At 41.5% G+C, this 26,905-nt stretch overlaps 1 protein-coding gene across 25 annotated transcripts in view; it reads left to right on the top strand.

Annotated features, from left to right (window-relative positions):
- Tasp1 (taspase, threonine aspartase 1) overlaps positions 1 to 26,905 on the top strand; it is a 233,369-nt gene that overhangs the window by 182,522 nt on the left and 23,942 nt on the right. For all 25 annotated transcript variants that reach the window (NR_110352.1, NR_110351.1, NR_110350.1 and 22 more), the window contains 2 exons: positions 444 to 554; positions 26,551 to 26,624. Coding sequence is in view for 17 of the 25 variants with exons in the window: in NM_001159641.2 (NP_001153113.1) it covers positions 444 to 554; positions 26,551 to 26,624 (185 nt within the window). In the remaining 8 variants the exon portion in view is untranslated. The remainder of the gene's footprint in view (positions 1 to 443; positions 555 to 26,550; positions 26,625 to 26,905) is intronic.

The following is a 26,905-nucleotide window of genomic DNA, read 5'->3' as shown; positions in this document are numbered from 1 at the left end:
AACTTTGTGGCTTATTGTTTAAAATTGAATTTAAGGTAGTAAATCAAAGCCTTTGGTGGGATGCCTCTGGCAGCAGGGAGAGACTTGTGCCGGATCCCTGAGACTTGATCAAAGAGTGATGCTGAACATTCTTTTGTGTGTAGTTGTTTTGGTCCTTTAATCTGGTGGTGTTTCCAGCTCCATTCCAAACACAGCGCTGCACATGCTCTCCCCAACTCATGTCATCTTGGCAGGATCTAGCCCTGCCTTTGCCAAATGGCTCCTGTTCAGGCACAAGACTGCCTTTGCCATCCCATGTATATGAGGTATCAACAGTGGTTGTCAGAAGTTGGACATCTTTCAAATTTTTATTCGTGCCACATTTTTGTTTTAGTAATCAAATGGAAGTTGAAAGTGAAAAAAGAGAATTCACTGAAAGGTGACCCCCTGCCTTCTCTGCCCAGGTTCACCTTTCCTTGCCTGTGAAGATGGCGTGCTCGGTGGAGTGATCGTTCTCCGGTCATGCAGATGTTCTTCAGAGTCTGACTCCTCCCAAGATAAACAGACACTGCTTGGTAAGTGAGCATCTGGGAAGAGCCATGAAAAAGCTGATTCCTTAAGTCAGTCATTTATACTGGTGATGTGGAACTGGCACTACCCCAGTTCCCACTCTTGATTTTCTATAAGTACATTTATAAAAAGCCACTGCTTATTTTTAAGACTGTGCTTAAAGCATATTTTTAAAATTAATTACTTAATTCATTTTATATACCAACTACAGTTTTTCCTCTCCATTTTTCCCCATGCCCCACCCTATATACTCTTCCTTTTTTCCTCAGAAATGGGGAGGCCTCCCCTGGATATCAGCCAGCACTGGTATATCAAGTTGCAGCAAGAATTGGCACATCCTCTCCTATTAAGACCAGACAAGGCAGCCCAGAAGGAAGAAGGGGTCCCAAAGGCAGGCAAGAGAGTCAGAGAAAATCCTGCTCCCAATGTTAGGAGTTCCACAAGAAGACCAAGCCACATAGCTGTATCATATGTGTAGGGCCTAGGTCAGTCCCATGCAGGATCCCTGGTTAGCCTCCTTAGTGCCGGAATTAAATTGGTGTGCCTCTACTACCCAGCATGGGAAGTGTGGTCTTTAACCACTTTCTCTCTTTTTATGCCTTCCCTTCCACAGTCTTTTCCAGTTCAGGCTTCCCTTTTCCATCATCTCATAGAAAATTACCACCTCTAGATTATAATCAGGATTTTCTGTATAACACTGCATGTTTAAACTGAAGGTTGAATATCTTTCTAAATGTGCTGCAAGAAGACCAGAATATGTATCTCTTAACATTATTTCCATGTTCTCTACTATTTATATTATTACTTTTTTTTTTTAGCCCAGGCTAGCTTCAAATTTTCTATCCTTGTATCTCAGCTTCTCCACTATTGGAATTACAAGTGTATTGCCTTTTACTGTTGATTGACATATAATTATACATATGAACAGTATACAATGTGATATTTCAATTCACCTGTGCATTGTATAATGATCAAATCTGGTTAGTTAGAATATCTGTCACTTAAGCTTATTATTCTTTTGTTCACAGAACATCTAAAATACTGTCTTGCAGCTACTTTTAAATATATAATAGATTAAATATATAATTAAATATAACAGATTATAACTAGATAATAGATTAAATATATAGCAGAAGTCAGAGGCAGTCTGATCTCTGAGTTCAAGGCCAGCCTGGTCTACAGAGTGAGTTCTACTCTGCTGGGCAACAGAACTTATTCCTGACATCTGATTGCAACACATGTCCCTATGCCCCAACTATGCACACACACACACACACACACACATACACACACACACACACACACACACACACACCCTAAACACCTGCCTTGGATTACTTTTGGAGCTGCAGTGTGACAATTACCTAACCTAATGGGAAGAGTTCCCACCCACTCTCTTAACTGACCCGGAACAAGCTCTAGTGTTGTTTTCAACTCCCTCTTCATTCCATATACTCATCTCCAATGTTCCAAGTCCTTGTCTTTCCAATAGCATTCCCAAGCAAACATCCTTCTTCCCCCAGTAATTTTCTCTCTCTCTATTGCCTGTTTTCTTGAAAATGCCCTGTCCTGGTGATCTATTTTTAAGGTCTTGCTCAAATGAGAATTCTCTGGAAGAGTTTCCTCCAAGGAATTCGCTCCTTCCTTGTGCTCTGCTAGTTCCATGCAGTCGACATCCTTGTGACACTTCACAGGAAACTCCTGGTCAGTACTAGTGTTTTCCTCTCTTTCTAGGCTAGAAATTCTTTTCTCCCTCCCAAATCCAGTTACTTGACAGGATAGATAATCACAGGTTACTGAGAACTAGAAAGGGGCTAGGGCTCTGATCCATCTCTCTATGCATTAGAAACTTCTTCCTTCTGAAAAGCAGTCCACACACTGTAAGCAAGTGGGGGTAGGTACTGTGTCATTGAAATTTGTCCCCATCTCCATAATAGGCTCTCAGTATTTTTTAGATAAATGACTTTAAATGCTAAGTATATTTTTCATATTATCTAAGCAGAAGCAGAACTGTCTTTTTCTTCCTCTCCTTCTCCTTCCTACCCCTGTGTGTGTGTGTGTGTGTGTGTGTGTGTGTGTGTGTGTGTACATGTGTACATACATACGTGGATATGTTTGGAACAGCCTAAGGTGTCCTTGCCTTCCTCCTCCTGTGCCAGGCCTCTCTTGTTCTTCACACTGCTTCATCTGCCAGACTTCTGCCTCATGGGCATCTGATGACTTCTTGTGTGTCTTTCTCTAATCCCCAATTAGGATTGACATTATAGATGTGGCCTAATGCATCTAGCTTTATGAAGGGACAGTGTGGCCCTGAACATGTTTCTAACATTTGCCTGTCATGTCTCACTCCCTCAGATCAAGAGATGCTGACAAAGCCCAGCCTACAAACTGCATATTTAACACAAAGCAAAATTTTTGTCCCTGGATGAAACAGCTGAAAAGAATTAATTTTCTATATTGTTGTTAGAGAGGGAAAAAGCCAATATATTTTTACCTGCTGCAGTATAATGGCATGTTTTCCAGGCCTTATAGAAGTGCTTTCTTGAGGCTGCTGGGATTGTATGGTTAAGAAATGTGCAAACAGGGGCTGGCAAGATGACTTCTCAGGCAAAAGCACTGGCTACTTTTCCAGAGATCTTGGGTTTGACAGCTAGCATCTACATGGTGGCTCCATCCTCTTCTGGCTTCCCAGGATACCCAACATGCAGATGGTACACAGACACACATGTAGGTAACATACACATCCACATTAAAATGAAATAATATTTTAAATGTGCAAACAGAGGCACATAAGACCCCCTAATGGAAACAGTTAGTGTGCTGTTATTTTAAGCTTCTATTAGAGGTAATTAGAATATATGCAAATATCTCCCATAAATAACTAATCCGGCTATGGAGAGCATTCCCTTCTTTGTATCCTATACACCATGTCTTGATTAGAGCCTATGAAGTTGAAGATTTTCTTTCTTAAGTGGTCGGTAGGAGCAACAGGCCACTGTAAAACGGTCTCCATATAGTTGAGGAAAGTTATAAGCAGTTCAGAATAGATGTGTAAAGGCTGCAGAGTAGAAATGTTCTTTATTTGGTAGTCACCTTTGGCTCATGGCGCGGTTGGTCTTTCATGTTAGACAAGCGTGTAGGCCCACAGTCTCCCGGGACCTGACCATGTCCTGAGCACACATGGGGATTGTTACTTTGCCATTAAGTTAATCCCACTTTACTTAGAGAATAACTCAGGTTCTTTCTACCTGAAAATGTGTTTATGTTGCTGAGAATTAAGTTTGGAGTATGATGTGCTTCCATTTCTCTAGCTACCCCTTTATCCACCTCTTGTGGTTTTCATCTTTTACAGTGCAGTGTTTCATGTATGTTTTAAAGAAGGACATACTAAGTTTGCGAGTTATAAAGGGTAATAATAAAGTGAACACCTGTGGACCTGACGCCCAGCCCGAGAAATTGCCCATTACCCATATCTTTGAAACCCCCATGTGGGCCTCTCTGATCTTACAGCCTTTATTCCCTGAGCTTTTATTTCATGGTTACCTTTGGGTTTTCCTTAAACCCTTTTCATATTTTTATGTATCCAAATGGTATGTTGTTTGGTAGTGTTTGATTTTTGAACTTTTATGAGAATTTCTTTGCTCTGTTTCATAGCTAACTGAAAGAACAATGACTTCCTTTATCATTTTCAACTTAGTGCTATCAGACTGCTCTGCAGTTGCAGTTAGAACTCCCCTCTGCCTCTCCACTTGGAGAACACGCAGAGTTCTTTATTGAGTACTTTTTGTTGTGTTGTGTTGTTACTTCTGTTACCAAAACATGTAGATTGAACATAAAAAATATCACATTGATTTGATACTTCCTAGAACATTCATTTTTCTGTAAACTTAAAATTTCTCCAGAAAAAAATTTTAAAACACTGATATGCCTATAAATGTATATGTTCAAAGGAGCTTCCTTCTGGGACACCAACATTACTTCATTACATGGCCTTGGCCTCTGTGAGAACCTACGACAAGACGACAAGACACTTCTACCAGGTCCACATGCTCATGAAGCTAACTGTAAATTCCCTTCTAGGACAGGAGAGGGAGACTGGCCCTGTGGATATTTGTCTGGTGTTACTGAAAAGTGGAATGAAAACTTTCAATTCCTCAAGGGTCCTGGGAGCCGCCATGGTGGGACGCTCGTCTCCTTTGTCCCTGAGCTGTGCTTTAGAGGGGTTCCATCTCTACTACTGTCTTGAAAATGGATTGGCATTTTAATTCTTGTTTAAGGTCAGGAGGAAACACACAGTTAAAGTAGCTGAGTTGTTCAGCAAATAGGCAGATATAATATTTAAACATTTTAGCAACCAATAGTAGCATTAGCAGTAACACTCTCTGATTTGTGTTTTTGGAAATATATTTGATCTACTCTGTTTATAATAGAACATTTTTTAAATTTCACTAACATCCTTTTAAAATTAGAAATAGTCGTCTTTGGATCTAATTTTTCTCTTTTATAAGAACTACAGCCGTAAGTTTTTAAATTTATTGTTAGGATTTGTTTTCCATCTAAAAATATGAAGAGTTCTAAGTAAAATTCTGCCAGTTATGTACTTGTGGTAAAACTCTTCTAAAACTCAGAAAGCAATTTTGCAAACTGTATCACCAATTTTGGTATAAAGGGTAATAGGTGCCACCGGCGCATGAGATAAATCCTGAAACAAAAGTAATTGTTGAGTGGATAAAAATCACGTCTCAATAAACTTAGCTTTATTGAATGGTTTTCTGTTATGTAGAGATCATTAGGATCTCAGACAGGGCTTCTACTGCCAGCAGTTTCAAGTGTGATAAAAGAAGAGAACAGGAAGAGAGTCGAAATGTCTTTAGGGCTTGAATTGTTTGACTCACATCCCTTATTTTTTAATAAAGTTAGCATCCTTTTTAGTCTTGACGAAAGCAGTGTGAGCCCTGGACAGACAGAAGGGTTATCTTCTCAGTTTAGTGTAAGTGGGATTCTGTGGAACTGTCCTCCATTGCTCCCAGGACAGTTTTCTGTGAGAGTCTAACAGGGAGGCATGCTGCTTCAGCCACTTCATGGTCTTAATGAAACTAGCCTTGTTTGATTCAAAGCTTCTGTGTCAAGACGGGAAAACATTTTTGTATATGATTTTTAAGCCATAAGCCACCTGCTGGGTTAAGAAGTCCTTAACAGCCAGGTGCAGATAAGAGGAGGTGGTTGTATTTACAGTTGCTCATTCTTCCCACTGAAAATGAATTTTTCTTTATTCAGTAAGGAGTTACTTATATGGTGTGCAAAGCATCCTGTAGTATGTCGTCCCACCCAAGGAAGTCTAAGGAGCAGCAGCTGACTTGGCAACTGCCCAGCCAAGACGGATCTGATTTTAGAGTTCTGTTTTCCTCCAAGAAATTGGGACATAAAGCCAAGTGGAGAGGTTTTAGGTGGTTGCGGGAGCCAGGGCAGCTGGGGACTGTTAACGACAATTGGAAGAATATATGTGTATGTGTGCGTGTGCGTGTGTGTCTGTTTATTATATATCTGTGGGTTGCATGTATATGTGTGTGTCTATCTGCCCGTCTGTTTGCCTATGTGTCTGTGTGTATCTGTATGTGCCTGGATCTATGTGTTTGTGTCTGTGTATGTATTTTAATAGGGTGGCCAAGTGCTCTTTTTTTTTTTTTTTTTTCCTGTTTAGAAAGAGAATTCATTTGGATGGAAATACATTGCTTTCAGCCTGGTAAGGACTGAAAAAAGACCAAATTTAAGTGGGATGACATGTGGATGATGGAGAAAGAGAAAGGTGTCTTGGGAAAAACATCATGCAATGTCGGGCTATGTGTCTGTCTCCGCTGGGATGCCTGAGCGATGCTGGCTTGTCACTCAGGGAAGACAGAATACCCTCCAAGCTAGGGGGTCCCAGCCTGTGCTTCCTTAGTGAGAAACAATGGATGTTGGGAGGTATGCTGTGGTTCTCAATCTCCTGTGTATCCAAGTGCCACTGAGGACTGATGACTTGAGAATGGTGGTCCACAGACTCACCCTTCCCCTACGTCCCAGGCAGGAAGGGGATAGCTGAGCCCAGGATGGGCTGGGACAAAATTGGGTTTGGTTCTGAGTGAGCACCAGGAGAGAAGGCCTTCTCCGAGAGATGTAGGTGCTGTCGGGTAGCACAGTCCACTTGCCCTACAGTGCATGGGTAACTTGTCCCTCAGAGTATCCAGGAAAGGTGGTGACTTAAATGACATGAGAAACCCAACTTTGCACTGGGGGTTCAGGCTGGTTCATAGCAGGAGCCACCAGGACTGAAGTCTAACTTTCCGCAGCATTACCCAATGGCAGATCCTTCTGTTGGAAGCAGTGAATAAAAAGTCCTTTCCTAGTGCTGCCATTAACTTAGCACTAAAAACTTGATTATTTAATCATGTATACATGTATGTATAAGATCAGAGGATTGTTGGATACTCGAGTCGGAATTATAGATAGTTGTCTGATGTGGGCTCTGGGACTTGAAACTTGGGTCTTTTTCAAGAAGAGTATATGCTCTTAACTTCTGAGGCATCTCTCCAGCTCTTATCATTCTTGAGGGGCACACATGTAGCTATTTAGTGTGCCTAACAGTGGCACACATTGTCACATTGTGACTATTTCCATATCACTGTATGACAGGATGTGCTAAGAAGTCATCTCGTAGAGAAGAATCTGCCGAAACCTGTTGTCTATTTCCCACATTCTACTACTCTGCCTCCATACCTTAGAGAATCCTTTCTCCCTTCTCATGGGCATAGAAGGTAGAACATAGGACCTGCAAGCTAAAGACAATGTGTGCTATTCGTTTTTCCAAGCCTGAATTACCTTGCTTAATGGACTTTATAGTTCCATCCTTTTTCCTAGAGATTTCATTTTATCTTATACCTGAATAAAATTCTGTTATGTATCTGTGCCACATTTTAGTTACTTAATCATCAGTTGATAGACATCTAGGCATAATGACCTTCCTAGCTACTGTGAATAGAGTAATAATAAACCTCAGTATCCAGATATACTTATGGATAATGAAGAACTAGCCTGCCTCTATCTTAAACACTTTCTTCTAGTAAACATAAACTAGGTTCATTTCTGTTTATGATTAAACTTCAGTTTCTCATGGATTTAGCTATGTCCCACCCATAACCTTAACTACAAATGCTTCTACCATGCCTCTTCCAGGAACGACAATCATGTCTTTGACTCAAACATTGTTTATAAGCCATCGTTCAATCCTACCTTTGTTTCAAAAGGTTATATGACCACCTGTGACTATCCTGTTGTAACTACCTTGGTATGCCCACCTTGCAACCATGTCTTTGTTTCAGGAGGTGTTAGGACTAACTTGTTATGAAGTTCTGTCCTATAATCCTGCCTAATTGCCCCTCATATGCCCCATTTGGAAACCCCCACCCTTGAGCTGTAAAAACCTTGCCTTCCTCCCATCCAGTGTTGACCTTCTGAACCCACCTTAGGGAGAGGCAGCCCATGTACGGAATAAAAAAGATTGCTTTAGTTAATTGCTGGTTTTCATTACTTTGGTCATGATGATTTGGGGCACTAGTATTTCTCCTCCCATTTTTGGAATTACAAATGTACTCCCAGGAGTGGTATACGGGTTATATAAGGGTGAAAAGAATTGTGGATATAGTCTAATGATAGGGAGCTTGCCTGCTGTGTCCTAGGTTCAGTTTCCATTGTGTGTGTATATTTTAATGGGGTCCTGTGGGGCTTCTCATTTTAGTTCTTTTCAGAAGCATCCATCCTGATTTTCATAGTGACTGCACCAGTTTACACTCCCACAGTAGTGAATGGGGATGCCTTTCTCACGGAGAGCTGTGATTTGTTATCATTTGTAGCCATGCTGACTGTGGTCTGATGGCTAATTATAGTGAATTTAAAAAATTAATTCTTCCAGGATCTTATACAATGAATTTTTGCTTTATTTATTCCCCTCATTAGAGCTCTCTCTCCACTTTCACCTTGATAGTCGTGTACCTTCACAGCTCTTCCTCATTTTCTTTTGCTAAGCACATCAAGCCCAGTTGGTGGTATCCAACTACTCTTGTGAGTGGGGCATGCCCTGAAGTGTGTTCCACCTACCAGGATCACAGCATTAAATAACTCAGTTTCTCTCTCCCTCCCCCTCCCGCCACCCCCAGCATTGGTGCCAATAGCACTTCACATAATGTGCAATTTCATGTCCATACCTTCCTCTGCACATAAAGACTTCAGACTAAAACGTTTTGTCTGGCGTGAGCTTGACAGGTCTTAGTTCCCTTTCTGTTAAACACCACCTCTCACTTTTATTGTGCTTGTGCCCATGCTTCCTTGCAGGTCCCTGAGCCTGGGAGGGTGGAATTGGTATTTTCCATTCCGTGCCGAACACTCCTCTGTCTCTTACTCTCAGCCTGTTGGCTGGCTGAGAGACTCTGTATTTAATTAACATCTCCTGTAAAGGGAGCTTCTCTGGTCAAGGTTGAGTGATGAACTGATCCATGGGTATAGCAATATGTCTTTAGGAGTTGTTTTAGTGCTATGTCTATTTAGTAAAATAATAGTATTGGGTTCTCTCCCTAGGGCATATGACTTATAGATTCTTTGTGCACAAACCTTGGCAGGGGCACGTGCTGTCTTATGGAGTGGGCCTTAGATCCAATCAGAAAGCGGTTATTTCCATAGTATTAGTACCACAACAGCACTAGTACAGTTACTACTATTATTGTAACTAACAGGGTTCACAGCTAGGTGAGAATGATGACTCCCTTTTTCTTCCATTGGTATGCACAGCACCTTCCAGCACTAAAAGCTAGACAATAGGGATGAAGCTTCCAGGTAACCAGTAATGTTTGCGAGTCTATATGACCCCACTGGCCAACAACTCAAAGAACTGAGAATTTTATTTGGTAGCATGTGGTACCTGGTTGGAGTATTGTCTCCCATTATGGGGTAACTCATTTAAACTCTTTTTACATATTTATATACGTATTTTAAGGAGCTTCTACAGTAGTGAGCTTCTGTTGTGGGGTCCTTGCAAGTATCACTGCTGACAGGGAACAAACCATGATGAGCTGAGGAAGCTAATTCAGTGCAGTCGAAGTTGTTCAGTCAAGCTGGGTCAAGATTTTAGAGTCTGATGCCATCTTTATTTTTCTTACACATCTCAACAGTTAAACTTTGGAGAGAAAAAAAATCTCCATATGACAATTTGTATAACAGAGTTTCAAGCATAGCTACATAGAAAGTCCCTAACAAAGTACCAAAACACCTGCAACCTTTACAGGTAATTTTATTGGCTGATAAACAGAGCTGAGGGCTAGGGAGTACAGAGGAAGGATTGGTACTAAGCACATGGATAGAGTCTATTGATGGAGGGTGCAAAGTACATGGGCCTCTTTCATAAGGATGAATTCTATTCACTGAGAGACAAAAACGGGATTAGGCCTAAACAGTTACCAGGATTTGGGGGAAAATTTGTTGGGAGCCGTCCTGCGGTTACTCCTGGGAGTAAAAAACTAGGCAGTTGAGAGAAAATGTATGCCAAGTCAAGGTTCCTGATCAAGGCTCAAATGTTAAATAGCAAACTGTGCTTATAAAGGGGGGAGGGGAGGCCCATCCCCCAATCCATTCTTGGTGCCTCTAACCAGCTGCAGGTGACTACATGCAGGATAGGGTGTATCTCAGGGGCCTCTCTGCAGGTAGCAGTGTCTTGGAGGAGCAGTGGCTGAACAATAGAGCCATCTGGGTCTGAAGGCTCCACCCTAGGTAATCTTAGTGGCAGCAAGGTCAAAGTCTGGATCAGCCTGCTTCCAGGCTGGGGGAGACTACGGAAATTCCAGTGGAGGCTGGATCCTAATGCCTAATAGAATATCAAAGGATCACCCGGTTGCTTGACAACTTTTATTCCAGCATTCCAGGTGACCAGGTGACATTCATTTCCTTTTGTGGAAGAAAACAGTCCTGTGTGCTTAACAATCCTGGTTCCTCCAGTGCTTACTCTAAGCTGTGCTTCCTACCAGCTTTCCTATGATTTTGAAAATGCCTTTATTGTTAGTGATCCCTCCTCATATTTCCTTTTCTACATGTCACTGCCATCCTGTTCTTCTGTCTTCCACCTCTTTATTCTATGTGTTCATTATTTTCTCCCCCCTTCTTTATATCTTTGTATTCTGTATCTCCTCCCTTGAAAGATCATATTTTTCATTAGGGTCTTTTAGTAGTTTCCCAACCTCTATTTACTTTTTTTTTTTTCAATTTTTATTAGATATTTTCTTCATTTACATTTGAAATGCTATCCCTGAAAGGCCCCTATACACTCTCCCGCCCTGCTCCCCTACCCACCCACTCCCACTTTTTGGCCCTGGCTTTCCCCTGTCCTGGGGCATATAAAGTTTGGAAGACCAAGGGACCTCTCTTCCAAATGATGGCCGACTAGGCCATCTTCTGCTACATATGCAGCTAGAGACAAGAGCTCTGGGGGTACTGGTTAGTTCATATTGTTGTTCCACCTATGGAGATGCAGACCCCTTCAGCTCCTTGGGTACTTTCTCTAGCTCCTCCATCGGGGGCCCTGTGTTCATCCAATAGATGACTGTGAGCATCCACTTCTGTATTTGCCAGGCACTGGCATAGCCTCACACCAGACAGCTATATCAGGGTCCTTTCAGCAAAATCTTGCTGGTATGTGCAATATTGTCTGCGTTTGGTGGCTGATTATGGGATGGATCCCGGGGTGGGGTAGTCTCTAGATGATCCATCCTTTCGTCTCGGCTCAAACTTTGTCTCTCTAACTCCTTCCATGGGTATTTTGCTCCCTATTCTAAGGAGGAATGAAGTATCCACACGTTGGTCTTCTTTCTTCCTGATATTCTTGTGTTTTGCAAATTGTATCTTGGGTATTCTAAGTTTCTGGGCTAATATCCACGTATCAGTGAGTGCATATCAAGTGAGTTCTTTTGTGATTGGGTTACTACCTCACTCAGGATGATATCCTCCAGATACATCCATTTGCCCAAGGATTTCATAAATTCATTGTTTTTAATAGCTGAGTAGTACTCCATTGTGTAAATGTACCACATTTTCTGTATCCATTCCTCTGTTGAAGGACATCTGGGTTCTTTCCAGCTTCTGGCTATTATAAATAAGGCTGCTATGAACATAGTGGAGTATGTGTCCTTATTGCCAGTTGGAACATCTCCTTGGTATATGCCCAGGAGAGATATTGCTGGATCTTCTGGTAGTATTATGTCCAATTTTATGAGGAACCGTCAGACTGATTTCCAGAGTGGTTGTACAAGCTTGCAATCCCACCAGCAATGGAGGAGTGTTCCTCTTTCTCCACATCCTTGTCAGCATCTGCTGTCACCTGAATTTTTTATCTTAGCCATTCTGACTGGTATGAGGTCGAATCTCAGGGTTTTCTTGATTTGCATTTCCCTGATGATTAAGGATGTTGAACATTTTTTCAAGTGCTTCTCAGCCCTTCTGTATTCCTCAGTTGAGAATTCTTTGTTTAACTCTGTACCCCAATTTTAATGGGGTTACTTGAATTTCTGGAGTCCAGCTTCTTGAGCTGTTTGTATATATTGGATCTTAGTCCCCTATCAGATTTAGGATTGGTAAAAACCCTTTCCCAATCTGTGGGCAGCCTTTTTGTCTTATTGACAGTGTCTTTTGCCTTACAGAAGCTTTGCAATTTTATGAGGTCCCATTTGTCAATTCTTGATCTTACAGCACAAGCCATTGCTGTTCCCCCTGTGCCCATATCTTCCAGGCTTTCCCCCATTTTCTCCTCTATAAATTTCAGTGTCTCTTGTTTTATGTGGAGTTCTTTGATCCACTTAGACTTGAGCTTTGTACAAGGAGATAAGAATGGATCAATTCGCATTCTTCTACATGATAACCGCCAGTTGTGCTGAAAGACCCACAACATGAGGACTCCCCCACTTTCTGACTCAGGAGAGGCGACGCCCCAAAATCACCCACAAGAAATGGTCATGCTGCAAATTGCAAGAGGATTTTTATTCAAGAGCGCTCTCGGGCCCACAGTCATACACCACGCAGGGGTAGAGGACTGTGGCGCCCCGAGTAGCTGAGTAAGGGGGTATTTAAAGGAAAAAACCACAACTCAAGGAGGTGGGAAGGGCGTTGTTGGAAAATACCAAAAATACCAGTTAAGAGTCACAAGGAAGTACAAAGTCACAGGTGTCACAAGGAATACCTGGTAATTGTTAACTCTCAAGACAGTTTCTAAGAGCCCCTAACAATAGCACATTTGCATAGCGGGTTCCGGAAATGGTCAGGGTGACTTTCTTTGAATGAATACTCCTTGAACTCAGGAAGTGGGTGGGTGGAGAAATGTCACTATCTGTTTTATGATTAGCATACCTTGGAGCACTGAGTTTACTACTCTTTCAGTGCCAGCACCATTTGTTGAAAATGCTGTCTTTTTTCCACTGGATGGTTTTAGCTCCCTTGTCAAAGATCAAGTGACCATAGGTGTGTGGGTTTCTTTCTGGGTCTTCAATTCTACTCCATTGATTTGTCACTGTACCAGTACCGTGCAGTTTTTTATCACAATTGCTCTGTAGTACAGCTTGAGGTCAGGCATGGTGATTCCACCAGAGCTTCTTTTATTGTTGAGAATAGTTTTTGCTATCCTAGGATCTGTGCATTGATGAGAGTGGGGTGTTGAAGTCTCCCACTATTATTGTATGAGGTGTAATGTGTGCTTTGAGCTTTCCTAAAGTTTCTTTAACGAATGTGGCTGCCCTTACATTTGGATCATAGATATTCAGGATTGAGAGTTCATCTTGGTGGATTTTATCTTTGATGAATATGAAGTGCCCCTCTTTGTCTTTTTTTTATAACTTTGGGTTGGAAATCAATCTTATTCGATATTAGAATGGCTACTCCAGCTTGTTTCTTCAAATCATTTGCTCGGAAAATTGTTTTCCAGCCTTTTACTCTGAGGTAGTGTCTGTCTTTGTCCCCGAGGTGGGTTTTCTGCAAGCTGCAAAATGTTGGGTCCTGTTTGTGTAGCCAGTCTATTAGTCTATGTCTTTTTATTGGGAAATTGAGCCATTTGATGTTAAGAGAAATTAAAGGAAAGTAATTGTTGCTTCCTGTTATTTTTGTTGTTAAAGTTGGGATTCTGTTCTTGTGGCTGTCTTCTTTTTGGTTTGTTGAAGGATTACTTTCTTCCTTTTTCTAGGGCATAATTTCCCTGCTTATGTTGGTGTTTTCCCTTTATTATCCTTTGAAGAGCTGGAATCGTGGAAAGATATTGTGTGAAATTGTCATGGAATACTTGGTTTCTCCACCTATGGTAATTGAGAATTTTGCTGGTTATAGCAGCCTGGGCTGGCATTTGTGTTCTCTTAGTATCTGTATCACATCTGTCCAGGATCTTCTGGCTTTCATAGTCTCTATTGAAAAGTCTGGTGTAACTCTGATAGGCCTGCCTTTATATGTTCCTTGACCTTTTTCCCTTACTGCTTTTAATATTCTATCTTTATTTAGTGCATTTGTTGTTTTGATTATTATGTGTCGGGAGGAATTTCTTTTCTGGTCCAGTCTATTTGGAGTTCTGTAGGCTTCTTGTATGTTCATGGGCATCCCTTTCTTTAGGTTTGGCAAGTTTTCTTCTATAATTTTGTTGAAGATATTTGCTGGCCCTTTAAGTTGAAAATCTTCATTCTCATCTACTCCTATTATCCGTAGGTTTGGTCTTCTCATTGTGTCCTGGATTCCCTGCATGTTTTGAGTTAGGATCTTTTTGCATTTTCCAATTTCTTTGATTGTTGTGTCCATGTTCTTTATGGAGTCTTCTGTACCTGAGATTCTCTCTTCCATCTCTTGTATTCTGTTTCTGATGCTCACATCTATGGTTCCAGATTTCTTCCGAGGTTTTCTATCTCCAGAGTTGTCTCTTTTTGGGTTTTCTTCATTGTTTCTAGTTCCATTTTTAGATTTCTGATGGTTTTGTTCAATTCCATCACCTGTTTGGTTGTGTTTTCCTGCAATTCTTTAAGGGATTTTTGTGTTTCTTCTTTAAGGACTTCTACCTGTTTAACAGTGTTCTCCTGTAATTCCTTGAGGGGTTTTCGTGTTTCCTCTTTATGGGCTTCTATCTGTTTAGCAGTGTTCTCCTGTATTTCTTTAAGTGAGTTATTCATGCCCTTCTTAAAATCTTCTACCACCATCATGAGATATAATTTTAAAACCGAGTCTTGCTTTTCGGGTGTGTTGGGGTATCCAGGACTTGCTGTGGTGGGCGTACTGGGTTCTGATGATGCCCAGTGTTCTTGGTTCTGTTAGTAAGATTCTTACATTTGTCTTTCACCATCTGGTAATTTCTGGTGTTAATGTTCAAGCTGTCTCTGGCTGGAGTTTGATCCTCCTGTGATTCTGTTAGCCTCTGTCAGCACTCCTGGGAGTCCAACTCTCACCTGAGTCCCAGTGGTCAGAGCACTCTCTGCAGGCAAGCTGCTCTCTTGCAGGGAAGGTGTCCAAAAGTCTGGAGCTCTGATCCACATCCTGAGTCCTGGGGTCAGAGCCCTCCCAGTAGGCTGACTCTCCTCTGGCAAGGAAGGTGACCAGGGGTCTGGGTCTCAGCTCCGCCTCCTAGCTGAGGATGAAGGCCTGAAAGGACCCTGATCAAGAAACTCTGTTGCTTCTGTTGCCCACATGCTCTCCAGTGATCACGAGGTCATGGGTGTGCTAGGGGTCCTGTGGCGTTGAGAGTCCTCTGAGGCCCTTGACGCCCTCGGCCAGTTTCAAGCAGAAGATGGCAGGGCTGGCCCTGGCCGGAAAGAATCCCAGCCTCTGGTTGGGCGGGGTTCCTTTGTCCCTTTCCCTGCTGGCACAAGACCTCTGTGATTCTTTGGAGCTGATGTTGTGTTCCACTCACCCATGATCCCCAGGTCCTGTGGCGTGGAGAGTACTCTAGGGTCCTTGGTGGCCTATGGTGGGTTCAAGCGGAAGATGGTGGGGCTGGCCCTCTATTTACTTTTGAAGGTCATTGTGAATGAGATTTATTTCTGAGTTTCCTTGCATTGGTATATTTGAAAATTACTGACTTCTTATGTCAATCCTACTACTTTGCTGAACGTTCAAAGAGTCTTCTGGTAGATTCTTTAGGGTCTCTTATTTATAGACTCATGTCATCTGCAAATAAGAATACTTACTCTTTTCCTTTCCTATTTATTTGTTTGTTTTATTGATATTTAAAATGTTGTCCCCCTTCCCCATCTCTCCTCAGCCACCCCATCCATCCTACCCTCCCTCCCTTTTGCCTCTAAGAGGGTGCTTACCTACCCACCCACCCAGTCCCATTTCACCTCTCTAGCATCCCCCTACACTGAGGCAACTAGCCTCCACAGAATCAAGAGCCTTCCCTTCCATTGATGCCAGATAAGTCAGTCCTCAGCTACATATGTAACTGGAGCCATCCATGTGTACTGTTTAGTTGGTGGTTTAGTTCCTGGCTCTGGGAGGTCCAGTTTGTTGATATTGTTGTTCTTCCTGTGGGGGTTGCAGTCCTCGTAAGTTCCTTCAGTCTTTCCCCTAACTCTCCCATTGGGGTCTCCAGGTTCAGTTTGATGGTTGGCTGTATCTTCTGTCTTAGTCAGATGCTGGTAGAGCCTCTCAGAGGACAGCCTTACTAGGCTCCTGTCTGCCAGCACTTCTTGGCATCAGCAATAGTGTTAGGGTTTGGTGTCTTAGGATAAGATGGATTCCAAGGTAGGGCGGTCTCTGAATGGCCTTTCCTTCAGTTTCTGCTCCATTTTCTGTCCCTGCCTTTCCTTTGGACAGGAACAATTCTGGGTTAAAAAGTTTGAAGTGAGTGAGTAGCCCCATCCCTCAACTGGGGGTCATGCTTATCTACTAGATGTTGTCTCTTCAGGTTCTGTCTTTTGTTGGGTTTTTTGGCTAATGCCATCCCAGTTGGGTCCTGGGAACCTCTTGCTTTCCTGGTGTCTGGGACTTTCTACCCATCACTCCATTCAACACTGCTACATATTTCATTTCAGGCTTCATTTTCCTGACCCTCTGGACTTCTCTCCTGTCTCTTCCCATACCTGATTCTGCCCGTTTTTCCTTTTCCCCCCTCTCCCTCCTCTCTCCCTCTACCTCCTGTGATTATTTTGTTCCCCTTTCTAAGGATTGAAGCATCCACACTTTGATTTTCCTTTGTTAAGCTTCATATGGTCTGTGAGTTGTATCGTGGGTATTCTGAGCTTTTGGACTAATATCCACTTATCAGCCAGTACATACCATATGTGTCCTTTTCGTTCTGGGTTATCTCACTCAGGATATTTTCTAGTTCCATCCATTTGGCTGCAAAATTCATGAAGTCATCATTTTTTAATAGCTGAAAAGTACTCCATTGTGTAAATGTACCACATTATCTGTATCTGTTCTTCCATTATGTAAATGTACACATTTTCTGTATCTATTCCTCTGTTGAAGAACATCTGGGTTGTTTCCAGCTTCTGGCTATTATAAATAAGGCTGCTTTGAACACAGCACAGCATGTGTTCTTGTTTTATGTTGGAGCATCTTCAGAGTATATGCCCAGTAATAGTATAGCTGAGTCTTCAGGTAGAACTGTTTCAAATTTTCTGAGGAACTGCCGATTTCCAGAGTGGTTGTACATGCTTGCAATCCCACCAGCAATGGAGGAATGTTTCTCTTTCTCCACATCCTCACCAGTTTCTGCTGTTTGTTGAGTTTTTGAAAAGCTTTTGTAAAGCAAAGTAACTGTCAATAAGACAAAATGTCAACCTACAGATTAGTAAAAGATCTTTCACAACCCTACATCCAATAAAGGGTTAATATCCAAAATATACAAAGAACTCAAGAAGTTAGACTCCAGAAAACCAAATAACCCTATTAAAAAACGGAGTACAGAGCTTAACAAAGAATTCTTCACTGAGGAATCTGGAATGGCCAAGAAGCACCTAAAGAAATGTTCGACATCCTTAGTCATCAGGGAAATGCAAATCAAAATATCCCTGAGATTCCACCTCACACCAATACTTTCCTATTATAACCATTTTATTTGCTTATTTTATTACTTTGGCTAAGACTTCAAGTTACTATGTTGAGTAAGAGTGCACAGAATAGAAAGCCTTGTCTTATTCCTGTTTTTATTACAAATACTTTGGCCTTTTTCTCAGTGTATCATGATGTTGGCTGTAGATTTGACATAGTCTCTATTATTGTTAATCCAGAGATTTGCTGGAGAAAAACCAGTTCCATCATTTTGAACTAAATTTAAAGCAACTTTATTAAATATTGACCAAAACGGACTTTAGTCAAGATCACTTACTAAAATTCCCCAGAGAATTAGGGTTCTCTAGAGTGGCCTCAAGAAACTTTGCAGGCAGTTACAAGGGCAATCCCATAAGCTACCATATTTTTCCAAGAGGCTTTGTTGTTCTTTTCTAAGAGCTACAATGTCCTGCATTCCATGAGTTACCTGGTCCTTGGGCAAGTGGGGCTTACAGGTTAATTTGGGAGTCACTTTTTTTTTAATTGGGTATTTTCTTTATTTACATTTCAAATGTTATCCCCTCTCCTGGTTTCCCTCCCTCCTGGCAACACCCTATCACATCCTCCTTCCTCCTGCTTCTATGAGGGAGTTCCTCCACCCACCCATCCTCTCCCACCCTCTATTCCCCCACACTGGGGTATCTATGGAGACTTCATAGGACCAAGAACCTCTCCCCCCACTGATGCATAACAAGGCCATCTTCTGCTACATGTGCAGCTGGAGCCTTATGTACTACTTGGTTGATGGCTTAGTCCCTGGGAGTTCGGGGGCATGGGGATCTGGTTGGTTGATATTGTTGTTCTTCCTATGGGGTTGCAAACCCCTTCATCCCCTTCAGTCCCTTCTCTAACTCCTCTACTAGAGACCCCGATCCTGTTTTATTGTTTGTTTTTAATATCTGTTAGCCAATGTCTTTTGTTTTGGAATTGAGACCATTGCTATTCAGTATATTAATGAAATATGTTTATACTTTTCTGTCTTTTTTTATTTTGTAGTGTTTGGTGTTTTCCTATTTATTTGCTTAACTTTCTAGCCTCTCCCCTAGCCCCATTGCCTGTTTGATGTATTTGTTACTCTTAGCTGCATTCAATTCCTTCCTTCCTATATGGGTTTTCTAAACAGCTGGCCAAAATTCCTTTGGCTTGCTTTTGACACAGATTTTCTTTATCTTTCAATTATGGATAGTTTTGCTGAATATTTTGGTCTAGGTTTGCAAATCTATTGTTTTTCAGAATCATTTCACGGCCCTCTGGCTTTTCTAGTTTCTGTTGGGAAAACTAGCTATTACTTCATGGCTGCCTTCATATGTGGTAAAGTATTCCTCTCCTGCAGCTCTCAATATATTTTCTTTTTACAGCTTACATGCAGGCTGAGTTTTATCTTTGAGATAAACATGTTTTCTAGTTTTTTTTTTTTTACAAACTTATTACATTGGCATTTTAAAAAATTGGAATGCAAAAGTAATTTGGGAATGTTGTCAGCTAGATTGTTGTTTTGTTGATTCTGATTATTGATTGATTGATTGATTGATTGGTTTTTCGAGACAGGGTTTCTCTGTGTAGCCCTGGCTGTCCTGGAACTCGCTCTGTAGACCAGGCTGGCCTCGAACTCAGAAATCCACCTGTCTCTACCTCCCAAGTGCTGGGATTAAAGATGTGTGCCACCACCGCCCGGCCTGATTATTTTTTAATATATAAAAATATTGTGTCCCACTCCACCGGCAAGAAAGACGCAACAAACCAGAATCTTCCGTGGCAAGAGCTTTATTGCTTGCTTCTCAGGAAGATCCCAAACCGGGAAAATGGCGCTGCTTTTATAACCCGCAGCGTGACGTTTCAGCACCTGATATGGCGTGACAGCTCCTGATTAGTTGCTCGCCCATCACCCCACTATTACACCCTGAGAATGGGAGTGACTAGGAGTGAATTCACTCTCGCACCTGCGTACAAGGCTTGTTTACTAGTAGATTCCAAGCTGCATGGCCAAGGGTCACAGGCTCTGCCAACCAAAGTCCAAGGGTCAAACCAAGGCAGAGGCCAAAGCTCCAGCTCAGGATCCCAAAGGTGCCCAGGCCCTTCTGAAGGCCCTAGGGAAAAGGCCCCTGCCAATGGGAAGACAGATGGACAGCTGTGATATACTATTTGCATATGAACAGTGTCCTATGCTGTTTTTACAAATAAACATTATAAGAGGCCCGCGCCATCTTATAATGGCGATTGCTCGCAGCACACACGGCTCTCCTCAGAGATTACTGGCGGCATGCACGCGATTGCTCGCAGCACGTACCTGCTCTCCACATAAAAATTTACCCTAAGTATGTGTTCCCATTAAAAGTTAAGTAGGGGGCTGGAGAGATGGCTCAGCAGTTAAGAGCACTGACTGTTCTTTCAGAGGTCCTGAGTTCAAATCCCAGCAACCAACCACCTGATGGCTCACAATCATCTGTAATGAGATCTGATGCCCTCTTCTGCAGTGTCTGAAGACAGCTACAGTGTACTTACATATAATAAATAAATAATTCTTAAAAAAAAAAAAACAAGTTAAGTAGGTGTTTTTTTTTTTTTTTTCCTTTTCATGTACCTTCATAAGAATTGGTTGGATAGTCATGAAAGCGGAAACATTTAAAAATATTAGATGATATTTACATCATAATCAAGCCTTCTCCTAATAGTTAAAAATACATGGCAAGAAAACATTTAAGATTTCAGTTGTTCAGATTATCTTAATCTAAGCAGAGAAGAAATTGGTTCTTCACTGCTAATGAAGATTATCAGTGTGATCAGAATTTCTAGGAATTTTTTTTTACAAAAGCGATATCATCATCTCTATACATTATTTTCCCCTTACCTTTTTTCCCCTTGCCTCAAGTTTATTTGTAAAAACAGCATAGGACACTGTTCATATGCAAATAGTATATCACAGCTGTCCATCTGTCTTCCCATTGGCAGGGGCCTTTTCCCTAGGGCCTTCAGAAGGGCCTGGGCACCTTTGGGATCCTGAGCTGGAGCTTTGGCCTCTGCCTTGGTTTGACCCTTGGACTTTGGTTGGCAGAGCCTGTGACCCTTGGCCATGCAGCTTGGAATCTACTTCTTAAGCTTTGGGTGAGCAGTGAACGTCAGATGGCTGAGTCTGTGCAAGGCTGGGACCCTTTGGCATCTTGGGCTTGATAGCCTTAGGCTTGGCAAGGGCCTTGATGGCCTCTGCGAGTGCACCCACTGCCTTTGCATTGTTGGCCTGCATCTTCTTCAGACCTTTCTTGGTGTCCTTGGCAAAGCGTATGTTCCTCAGGAACTTGGCCAACTCCCTTAAGAGATTTGTATCTTTGTGACTGGTGTTTCTTGATGCCATTTCTGTGCCATATGCAGGACTGGTTGTGTGTGGTGTGATTCTTCTGCATGGTAACCTGTGGCTCCCACTGCGCCTCGGACCGGAAGAGCTTCCCCTCCACTTTTATTAAGCAAAATTACTTCTTTTGTAATTGGTGTTTTCAAACTGCATCATGGCACAGTAGGGAATTCTAAAGTCAGTGAGCCACAAATGGGATCCTTCATGTGGTGAGAAGCCTACTAAGAGTGCAGAAAAGAAGGTAATGCAGCTAGTGCCTTCTTTTTATAAATTTTGTTGTTGATTTTGAGGAAGAAATCTTTCTTGAGGCAGTGAAATGCATGTAGTCAGAAGTGACAGGGAAAACAGCCCTTGGAAAGAAGGAAATCAAAACCAGACAGAAGCCCAGGAGAGGACAGTTGGAGGGGAACAAGGAAAGCAGGGCAATAAATACCATGATAAAACCATTACTTAAGGATAACAGAAAATACATAGCAAAAATTAAAGACACAAAATATTCCCCTTAGTGCTCCAATTCTTTTTTTGTTGTTGTTTGTTTTTTGTTTTTTGTTTTTTCGAGACAGGGTTTCTCTGTATAGCCCTGGCTGTCCTGGAGCTCACTTTGTAGACCAGGCTGGCCTCAAACTCAGAAATCCGCCTGCCTCTGCCTCCCAAGTGCTGGGATTAAAGGCGTGCGCCACCACGCCCGGCTAGTGCTCCAATTCTTATAGCAATCTGTAATGCAAGGAGGTGCTAGTATCTTCCAGGGTAAGTGTTCATGCTGGGTAAGTATGTTGTAAAATACCTAAGTGTTCTACCACTAACACAAAACCAGTCCTGCACTACGCTGCATAATGTAAAACATAATTTCATGTGGTTTACAACTATTCATATTCTTCTTAGCTAAAATTCATTTTGCTTTTCTTTATGCTTTTTTATTGATTTCTAATGAATCTTTACATAGTGAAAAAAAAGCCCTTTGTGGTATGAATTGCAAATATTTTCTCAAAATGATCATTTTAATACATACATATGTATTTTAGTGTGTTTAAATACATTAACTTTGGCACCTATATGGCCGGTGAATTTTGTTATAGTCTTAAAAACTTTCTTTACAGCATATTTAAAACATTTCAAGAGCCATGCGTGTGTTTGGAGTAGTCTGTTCTTTGGTGTTTTTAAGGATTTTATTTTTTTAATATATAAACTTAATTATAAACTTATTATCTATACTGATTAAAGTGGAAGAACACAGATTTTGAGATGCAAGAATCCACTTTTAATTCCATTTGTGTACTTGCTAACATGACCTAATCTGTGTTGTGCCCCTCACTGGAGCCTCAGGTATGCCTTCATGGAGTTGGGTAATGAATTCAGTGGAAGACACTGGTTAATGTTTGACTCTCATTATTACTTTTTCCATGTCATGCTTCCTTTGTCTCCCCTACCAAGAAATAATCCATTAAATTAATTGGATCAGAGGCTTTCGCTATACAGAAGTGATTATTTCTGAATCTTTCTGACTACTCTGAACTAATACATAGTCATTACATAATAATTGGAATTGTTGCCGTTAAAATAATGTATTGGCCAATCTAGCCATAGAACCCTCAACCTACAGTTTGTCCTGCCGCAGAGTGTTCTGGGACCAGAGCTTAGGAGAATCTTCATCAGAAAGAGTAGAGAGACTTCAGCAACTGACACAGATGAAGAGCACCACAAACCAAACCTTAGGCAGAGCTCAGGGGTCCTGCTGAGGAGGGAGAGGAAGGATCAGAGGACACCAGGAGAACAGGGCTCACAGAATCAACTGACCAGGACCTATGGGGAGACTCGCAGAGATCAGGAGCCAAGAGGGGTCTGACCTAGGTCCTCTGCATGTTATGACTGAGTAGCTTGGTGTACTTATAGGAATCCTAACAGTGGGATCAGGGTCTCTCTCTGAATCTTTTCCTACTTGTGGACCCCCTTTCCTTCTCCTGGCCTGCCTTGTGCAGCCTTGATGTGATGCTGTACGCCTGGTCTTATTGTAGCTAGTCATATGGTGTTTGGTTGATCCCTTTAGGAGGTCTGCTCTTTACTTAGAGAGGTGGGAGGGATATCTGGGGCAGAGGGGATATTTAGGGAGGGGAGGGAGAGGAAACTGTGGTTGGGAGAGAAGAATAAAAAAAATAACAAAAATAAAATAATTTTTAATGTGATAGAGAATAATGTGTCAGCACAGTATATTGCATTCTGTAGGGGATGATAAAAACTTGTGAAAACATTGAAAAATAAATGTAGGCATTGTGTTATTTTAAGAACTTTTATATTATATAGCTAAAAATCTTACTGAAAACTCTTCATATCAAAATGGTATTTCATAAAGTTCTGAGTACCTCTGCATAAGTTTAAGTATCTTTACATTTTCTGAATGTGGGTTACATTTTTTTATTTTTATTTTATATTTATTTATCTATTTCTTATTTTTATGTATATGGGTGTTTTGCATACATGTATGTCTCTTTGTACTACACATACTTAGTGCCCAAGAAGCCAGAAAAGAACATTGGATCCCCTGGGACCAAGAGTTACAGAGGATTGTGAGCCACCATGTGGGTGCTGGGAATGGAACACTGGACCTCTGGAAGAGCACCAAGTGGCCAAAACCATTGAGCCATTTCTTTAGCGCCTTTGCATTTCAGTTTTAGGGCAAAGAATGTTTTTAAAATCATTAAAAGGGGCCTAGTGAAATAACTTTGTGGATAATGTGTTTGCCACAGAAGTGTGAGGAGCAGAATTCACATCCTCAGGAGCCACATACACTGGGATGTGGTAGCACATTTGTCTAAAATGCTAGTGTTTCTTTGGGAAACTCCAAGGTAAAGATAAGAAAATCTCTGGAAGATCACAAGCAAACCAGCCTGCCCTACATAGTGGAGATGGGGGAAGCGGGAAGTGGAAAAACCTACTGGAAAAGAGTGGAGGGCAAACACTAATACCAGAGGTGACACGCATGTGCGCTCACATACAGGCACACATGCACACATATGGTTTTTTTCATGTTTGTGTTTGTGGTGTTCCCGGGTTCTGTTGCTAAGTATGTATGTTTGCTTTGTGTGTCTTTGTGTGTTTCGTCTGTAGGGCCTGTCTCATTCCTGAGCAGATGCCATCTTAATTAAACAAGAAATCACAATTTTGGTGTTGTCTTAGCTGCTGTTTTTTTTTTTTTTTTAATGAAATCATTGCTCCATAGAGAACTTCATTAAGATCAGAGCCTTTGCTCTGTTGGGCAGCTTAGCATATTCAAGACCTTGCTCTGGACTTGAAGATTTTTGAAGCTCAAAGCAAATGTGTGTGGAAGGAAAAACATCTGGTGAAGAGAACTTACTTCATTGCATGACTGTTTCCTGCCCTCGGCAGCTGAGAGTCTGCTTAGCAGGCTGCCAGGTCTGACAATTAATTAATAACCAAGAAATGAACCATGTTGCTGAGGACGCCTATCTTGCCCCTCACCCACCCTTCCTTCCTTCCTTCCTTCCTTCCTTCCTTCCTTCCTCCCTCCCTCCCTCCCTCCCTCCCTCCCTCCCTCCCTCCCCTCCCCTCCCCTCCCCTCCCCTCCCCTCCCCTCCCCTTCCCCCCCCTTCCCCTCCCCTTCCCCCCCCTTCCTTCCTTCCTTTCTCACATGTCTGGCAAAACCTTCTGTGCCTAGGTCCACTCTTCTTCCCATGTGTGTCTTAACACGAGTCTTTAAGTATAATTAGCACAGAGATGAATGGCCTGGGATGCCAAAGGCTCAATGTTGGGCAATGCAATTTTATTATCAGGAACATTGGAGATTTTTGTTGGAAAAATACAGCAAGACTTTAAAATGCTTTTAAAAACTTAGAATCAGGAAAGTTAAACTTGAAGTTTGTAGTGGTTTGAGTGAAAATGGCCCCCATAGGCTCATAGGGAGTGGCACTGTTTGAAAGTGTAGCTTTGTTGGAGGAAATGTGTCACCAGGCTTTGAAGTTTCAGATGCTCAGGTCCAGGGTGTCTCCCCTGTTGCCTGTGGATGTAGAACTCTCAGCTACTTCTACAGCACCACATCTGCCTGTGCTGTGCTTCACCATTCATCCCATCATGGCAACCTCGGACTAAACCTATGAACCTGTTAGCCAGCCACAATTCAATGTTTTGGGTTTTTTGGTGTTTTTAATGTTTTTATTTTTTTAAATAAAAGACAGTGTTTAAGTTAAGACACAATGCCGGAAGAACTGCTATAAACACTTTCCATGTTGTGGTATCTCTTCATAGCAATAGATATTTTGTGTGTTATTTGTGTATGTGTGAATTCTTGTTTGTAACATTGTATGCAGATATGGTTTCATGAGTATGGGAAAGTTTTAAGACTAGTACAAGAGGCCCCATGGACTCATCTCTCAGGTGTGCTATCGCTTTGCCTTTTAAATTCTCTTCTGTATCCTCCATCAGTTGCCCCTCCTCTACACACCCTTTCCTCAAATGTTTTAGAGATTTAACCTCCTTTACTCCTAATCCACCAGTGTGTGTTTCTGAAAAACAAGGGTGTTCTTCTAAACACGTCAGCACTTGTCTCAGTAGTATCCATGTAACATTATTGTAACCCCAGTCCAGAGTACAGTCCAAGATGGCATCCTGTATTTAGTGTCATGTGTCCCTTTAAGCATTTCTCTCAACTTCTTGAGATGTTTTGGTAAGTTTGCTCTGATAAACTTGAATCATTCTAATGAGTTACTAAGTGGAGATCATTGCTGCATCAAGCTGAAATACCTCACTTAAAATGCAGAACCAAATCTGAATGGGAATAATAAACAGCTTGATGCAGCAATGATCTCCACTTAGTAACTCATCAGAATGATTCAAATTTATCAGAGCAAACTTACCAAAACATCATTGTGAATTTCATGTTTTGAACTCATACCATCAGGCTTGAATCACAAGCACTCAATAGATGTCTTCTATTTGTTGACTCTGCGGCAAGGAAGGAAGAGCTTGTTTCCATCAGTTTGGCTTCTTTGGTTCTTAATGTGTCCAATTGTTAGAATTCATTACTGTCGCTTTGTTGAGAGCAAATTTAGCTAGTGAGAGATATCCAAGCTGACCCCTGGGTCTTTTGATAAGTGACTCTCATTCTTGGAGCATTTCTTTACTATCATCTGTCAAAAGTTAGTTGAGATCACTTGTCTATCCTGGCTGTAGTGTCTTAAGTAGAGACTTAAGGCATTTGTGCACATGTGCACTTGTATATGTCCAAAGAAACTATACTGTGGAATATTGCATTTACTAAATCATCATATACACTATTATGAATGTAGTTGTATTCAGTGTTCTAAGTTCAACCATGAGCATTTATTTTACATGTAATAATCATAAGTTCTGACAAGAAAGAAATACATTTTTCATTTCACAGTAAATGGCATTACAGCTTTGAATACTAAATCATTTTGACATTTATGAAGGAGCAAATGGAAAGTAAGGAATGAGTGTTAAAAATAAAGCTATCTTTAACTGTTCTATTAAAAAGGCAAAGATTTATTTTCCATCTGTGAATGTGAATGTGCCTATTTGTGTTCTTGTTCACACAGTGGAATTTCTGTGGAGCCATACTACAGAGAGCATGTGCGTGGGATATATGTCAGCCCAGGACGGCAAAGCCAAGGTAAGTGGGAAAAACTGGGTCATAACCTGAAAACCTTGTAGCCAGTGTGTAAGCTTCCAACCAATCTGTTGAAACGCATGTCTTTCCCACTTCTCACGTAGTAACCAGTGAGCTGCATTCAAAGCATACCCAACAGTTCCAAAGAAAGTCAATAGGTTTTCAAACTGTTCTTGATGGAACAAAATGAACTAGGGAATTCTGCTTTCATCTTGTTCCCTTTGCCCAGCCAGTATGAATACCTGAAATGAGGAAACTCAGGATTTGTACGAGAAAATGAGAAT

The sequence above is a fragment of the Mus musculus genome, chromosome 2 (genome assembly GCF_000001635.26).
Source record: "Mus musculus strain C57BL/6J chromosome 2, GRCm38.p6 C57BL/6J".
Lineage (NCBI taxonomy): Eukaryota > Metazoa > Chordata > Mammalia > Rodentia > Muridae > Mus > Mus musculus.
Note: the sequence above shows the minus strand (reverse complement) of the source record. Positions and strands in the feature narration are given on the sequence as shown.